The 6,000-nt window shown below is 45.5% G+C and overlaps 1 protein-coding gene across 5 annotated transcripts in view; it reads left to right on the top strand.

Moving 5' to 3' along the window:
- Positions 1–797: 797 nt before the first annotated feature.
- The window catches only part of USP34 (ubiquitin specific peptidase 34), a 251,225-nt gene continuing 246,022 nt past the window's right edge, over positions 798–6,000 (top strand). For 4 of the 5 annotated variants that reach the window (XM_047068662.1, XM_047068663.1, XM_047068661.1 and 1 more), the window contains exon 1: positions 799–950. In XM_047068662.1, coding sequence (XP_046924618.1) covers positions 908–950 — 43 coding nt within the window. In that variant the 5' untranslated portion in view covers positions 799–907. Of the gene's footprint in view, positions 951–6,000 lie in introns of all 5 variants that reach the window. The other variant, XM_047068664.1, reaches the window with a different exon arrangement.

The following is a 6,000-nucleotide window of genomic DNA, read 5'->3' as shown; positions in this document are numbered from 1 at the left end:
ATCCCCCAAAAACCTGAGCGCTGGGAGGGAGGAATCGGCATCAACCCCCCCCCCCCCCCTTCGTGGGCCCGGAGGAAAAATGGCGAAGCGCAAGGGCGGGGAACAGGGCGGCGCGAGTGACCCGGCGTTCGCCGGGACCTCGCAGCCCGCAGAGTGGGCCGCTGTGGGCGACGCCGCGCAACCGCGAGCCGCTCGGTGCCTCCGCCATCTTCCCCTACTCACTCGGACTCCCCCCGCGGCCGCGCTGGCTTCGTGTTTCCCTTCCGGCCGCTGACAGAGATCCGGGCTGGGCGGGGTGGGCGAACGCGCCGAGGGGGTGGACCGAGGGCGGGGAGGCCAGACGGAAGAGGAAAGGGAGGGCGGCGAGCCGGCCGCGGCGGGGTGTGGAGCGTGCGGCGTGTGTGCGGAGGGAGAGGTGGGAGGGCGGGAGGCGAAGCGAGGGAAGGAGGCGGAGGAATGAGAGCGCGAGGCGTTTCTCGTCGGCTCCTTCGCTCGGGCGGAAAGAGCCGAGCGCAGCCCGAACGCTCTATTAAAATGGCGGCGGCGTCAGCGGTGGCCGCGGCGTCTGGTCGGTGAAGTGACTCTGCTGCTTCTCTCCCCACCCGCCCCCTCCCTCCCTCTCCCCTCCCCCCGTCCTTCCCCCCCTTCCCCGCCGCCGGCGCCTCCGCGCCCCTCCGGCCTGCGCACCTCCCCTCGCCCCCCTCCTCTCCCCCGCCCGCTCCGGGGACCGCCGGCCCCCTCCCCCATACTCCTGCTCTCCGCCCCGTCCCCGCCGCCGCCCGCCCTCGTCGCCTCCCCGCCCCGCCGGCCGGCCGGCCCCCTCCTCCGCCTCTCTCCCCTCCCCCCCGCCGGTCGGGATCAGTCACTGCGATCCGAAGCGGGGGAGGGGGGGGGCGGCGGCCGAACGATGTGCGAGAACTGCGCAGACCTGGTGGAGGTGTTAAATGAAAGTAAGTAGCCGCGGCGGCGGCCTGTGGGGGTGCACGGTTTGGGGGCCCCGCGCAGCTCCCCGGGCTGCCGCGGCCTGCGGGAGGCGACGGCCGAGCCAGGCGGCGTGCCGGCCTAGCGCCCCGGGAAGGTGCGCGGTGGCGCGGCCGCCGCGGCGCCTCGGGCCCAAGCCGGCCCGGTTACCTGGGCGCTCGAGAGGGGGCCGCCCCGGAGCTTTGGCCAGGCAGGGCCTGAGCGGTCTCACCTCTCGGAAAGTTTCCTCATTACAGGTGTCAATTAACGAAGGCACTAATGAGCCTTCGCCTCCCTCGCCCTGCCGGGAAGGTGAGGGGAGGTGGGGTCCGAGGACGAAGCTTTCCTCCGCAGTCCGAACCTTTCGGCCCTCCGGCCGCCCTCTTTAAATTTCAGCGTGCTGCCGAGGCCTCTCTTACCTGCTAATTTTCATTAAACTCCCTGGGAGGAGGTTGGTGGTTTTCCTCTCCCTTGGGGGTGTGTGGGTGTATGAAACCCTTCTACCGGCCCTGAAATAGCTGAAAATGAACTGTAATAGTCATGATTGGAACCTTCATACCTATTTTGTAAAAAATTAATGATGGTTCTTCTTCGTGTACCGTTCGTCATTTTAATGGTAAATTTTATTATATTAAGGAGAGCACTGTACTACAGATACCATCCCGGGATAGTCATGGCCTGTCTCCTGGAATGAAAGGCCTATTCCTTATACTTTTGATTGTTAAAGAGCGTACCCTGATCTTTTCTAGCCAGATTCTTATATTTATTTTATTTCCGACCCTTGTAAGATAGTATTTGAGGCTAAAGAAACAAGCTGTATTGCAGATTAACTACTTCTGGGCCCAAAGGCCTAGTTGGACGAGGTGCATTAGATAAGATTAATTTACAAAAACTTGATTGTTGAGAAAATGCTCATGTAAAGAACTGCTTATGTGGGTTTTGGATTTCTGTTCTGATATTCCCGAAGATTTCCAAACTACCTCTTTTCTAATACGATTCTTTAAAACAATGGTTTTAAAAAATGTTTGTGTTTGAATTTTACTTTATTTATGTGCTTGAATTTCACTTTATTAACCAAATGCAATAAGAAAAGTGTTAGAGTTCTAGTTTACTTTCAACTGGGCATTTATTTTCTGACAGGTGGAAGCAGGTTTTGCACATACTCAAACTGTACTTTCCAATATTTGTGTTACTGTAAATTTTCCTAGAATTTTAAGGTTGTTTTGAGATACTTTTGGTGCAGGTGATTTATGGTATGATGATTACATAAGTCTTTAGTACTTATTTCAGTAAACTGTATTTTATATCCCAAACATAAGTTGTGTGGTTATTGTTATAGTAAATTGGGAAGAGCATTATCTTTGCTGTCTAGTAAAAGAAATAAGTGCTTTTAATAATGTTTTGGTGTTTTAAAAGTTAACTAGGAAAACCAACTTTAAACATAGTATCTAAAGAAACTAAAGTCTGTTAATCTTTATTACGTTGTGAAAAGAGGCATCATGATAGTTGTTATTGAAAATTATTTGGGAAACCCCTAGAACTTTGCTTAGGAGCACTCAAAAATGCGATGGATTTATGGAAACTTAGAAATGTAGAGAATCTTGAAGTAGAATTTAACTTTCATTACCTTTAGGTATATACAGTTAGTAGAACCAGGTTTGTATAAGTCAGTGGTCTCTAAAAATACTTAAGACGACTTCTTAATATTTCCTCTATTTATTTTTTTTATTGTAGAGAGAAAGAAAGTGCCCACACATGTGGGTGTGGGGGCGAGGGACAGGGAGAGAGCGAGAGAATCCCAAGCCACTCAACGCGGGCTCAATCTCCTGACCCTGGGGTTATAACTGGAGCTGAAATCAGGTTGGCCACTCAGCCAACTGAGCCACCCAGGAGCCCCTCTTAATATTTCCTTAAAAGCTCAGTTTAAAAATTTGCCTCCTGATGGGGCGCCTGGGTGGCGCAGTCGGTTAAGCGTCCGACTTCAGCCAGGTCACGATCTCGCGGTCCCTGAGTTCGAGCCCCGCGTCGGGCTCTGGGCTGATGGCTCAGAGCCTGGAGCCTGTTTCCGATTCTGTGTCTCCCTCTCTCTCTGCCCCTCCCCCGTTCATGCTCTGTCTCTCTCTGTCCCAAAAATAAATAAACGTTGAAAAAAAAAATTTTTTTTAAAAAATTTGCCTCCTGAACACTAATCTCACAATGAAGCTTCCTTTTTTTATTTTTTTAAAATTATTTCAGCAATTTTATTTGTAGGTTATACCAAACTATTACAAGTTGCTTTTTTTCCCTTGTGGTTTTAAAATTGTTTTCATTTTTCTTTTGTGTTGTATCCCAAACATAAGATGTTTAAGTTTCTTAAGAACAGAGGGTATTACTTTATCTCATTATAGTAATAACATTTATCCATGACTGGATAGGAACGTGATGGTTGGACCTTGATAAAAACTTGTTGAATTGAAGTAGGTTATATGTCTTTCTTGTAATCTTGCTCACAATAATTATTAAGTCTGTCCTTTTATTCCCCTAGAGGTTGTGCAAAGATGAGCATCAATTCATCTTTGATTAGATATTCAGAACTAAAGTCCCCAAATAATGTGCTCAGAATTCATCTCTCAGTATATGTCCCCATAAGAGTTTAACCATGACAAGAAAGAAAATGATGTATGTGATGTGTTTCAAGTTGATTTTGAAAAAGAATTATTTAAAAGATACTAAAAACCTATTTCTTGTCAGATTTAAAAATACTGATGAAACTGAAAAGTCTGCCTGGACATATCAGTGTAATATAAAAATTTAGTGTTTTAAATGAAAGGGTAGATAAAATGTGGATTGTATTGTTTTCTATCTTGATGTGCAGAGAGATTTTAATAATGGTAGGGACTTCATATGAAATGTTTACTTAAAAATCTGGCAGAATGTAATTTAGCTAAAATAAAAATTGGTAACAAAAGGTTGTAAATAGTTTCCTTTTGTCATCAGTTTTTGATGAGAGAATTAACATTACCATTTATATCTCTTGTGCTGGGAATCTGAAGTTGTAAACTCTCCCCATGGAAACATACAGGTACACAGACACAATTTTTCATGCACTGTGAGGACTAATTGAAACCTGTCCATGGAACCAGGCTAAGAACCCCATAATAAGGATCCTCACATCCCCTTTTATTTTTTTTATTTTTTATACATTTTTTTTCTTTTTTTTAACGTTTATTTTTGAGACGGAGAGAGACAGAGCATGAACAGGGGAGGGTCAGAGACAGAGGGAGACACAGAAACTGAAACAGGCTCCAGGCTCTGAGCTGTCAGCACAGAGCCCGACGCGGGGCTCGAACACATGGACTGTGAGATCATGACCTGAGCTGAAGTCGGGCGCTTAACCGACTGAGCCACCCAGGCACCCCTCTCACATCCCCTTTTAAAATACGATCTTGATAGATATCCTAAAACTTAAAATGACATTTCAAAATAATGTTTGGCTTTAATGTTAGAATAAGCAATCCCAGCACTACTAACATGCTTGAATTTCTCTTTCCCTTCAGTGCTTTGTTTTTAAAAAGACATTTTCAAGGCTTGGGATGTATTAATTTGGCTACTATCAGTTTGTGGGTTCACATTCAGTTTAGGAAATAATTTTCAGCTTTTAATCCTGTGCTTGTTTGGCTGAATTTGTATATTTGCTGCTTTTCTAGATTTTTTGTGAACCACTTTAACTCCAGAGCATTTCTGGATGTTGATGAGAAGTTGGAGGCCTGAATTTACGTTTTGGACCATCATCATAGCTAGTTCACTGGTAAATTGAGGTCATTATTTGCCTTGGTAAGGTAAATTTCTTTGAGAGAAGAGTGAGAATGGCTTAAAAATTTTTTCTTAATGTTTATTTATTTTTGAGAGAGAGAGAGAGAGCAAGCAAGCAGGGATGGGGCAGAGAGAGAGGGGGAGATACATAATCTGAAGCAGGCTCCAGGCTCTGAGCTGTCAGCACAGAGCCTGATGCGGGGCTTGAACTCATGAACCGTGAGATCATGACCTGAACAGAAATTGGACTCTGAGCCACCCAGGCGCCCCGAAAATGGTTTTAAACATAGATGTTATTCTGTGTGTGTGTTTAGTAAATTACAGTTTACCAAATGTAGCAGTTAAGTAGACAATTTATTTGCCCCCCTCCTTAGCCTTGGAGATAGGCAGGAGCAAGCATTGGTACCTAAGTTTTAGAAGCAAAGAAATTGAATCTCTGAAAGGCTAAGTGGTTTGCCAGATAAAGGTCACCTGTTACTTGCTTAGCTAGTAGCCCTATCTAAGCTTGAACTCAAGATACTGTGATAACAGTATTTGCAGAATAATTCTGTTTGTATTATTTTTAAAGCAGAATACTTTATTGAGCAGTTTGTGTTGAGTACTTTATCAATTCTTTGAGGTAGGTACTCACTCTATCACCCCTTTCAGATAAGAGAACCTAGATTTAGAGTTTACATAATTTGCTCAGAGTCACATGACTGTATTTGGTGGAGCCAGGATTTGAACAGGACTTAATCTCAGGTCAGGCTAAAAAAGCCCATGTTCTTAACAGTTATGCTGTGCTGTGGAAACTTTGTGATGATCTATTTGAATGGAAGACATTATTATGTTTAACTGACAATAAAAAATTTGTGTATATTTATGTATTTTAACAATTTCAGGCATGATGTTACTGTAGTTGTGGTAAGATTTTAAAAGTGGTGGTCCTGGGGTGCCTGGGTGGCTCAGTCGGTTGAGCCTCCGACTTCGGCTCAGGTCATGATCTCAAGCTTGTGAGTTTGAGTTTTGCGTTGGGCTCTGTGCTCACAGCACGTAGCCTGGAGCCTGCTTCGGATTCTGTGTCTCCCTCTCTCTCTGCTCTTTCCCCACTTGCATTCTGTCTCCGTCTCTCTCAAAAATAAACAAACATTAAAAAAAAAAAGTGGTGGTCCTTATGTAGCTGAATGGAATCTAAATGTTGTCTGTCAGCAGGGAGCCCTTTAGTAAACCATACATTTCTAGAGTTTTTTTTTTTTTTTAACGTTTTAT

This window comes from Lynx rufus, unplaced genomic scaffold (genome assembly GCF_022079265.1).
Source record: "Lynx rufus isolate CCGP_SWC_20201006 ecotype Redwood Valley unplaced genomic scaffold, mLynRuf1.p SCAF_8, whole genome shotgun sequence".
In the NCBI taxonomy this organism is placed as follows: Eukaryota; Metazoa; Chordata; class Mammalia; order Carnivora; family Felidae; genus Lynx; species Lynx rufus.
Note: the sequence above shows the minus strand (reverse complement) of the source record. Positions and strands in the feature narration are given on the sequence as shown.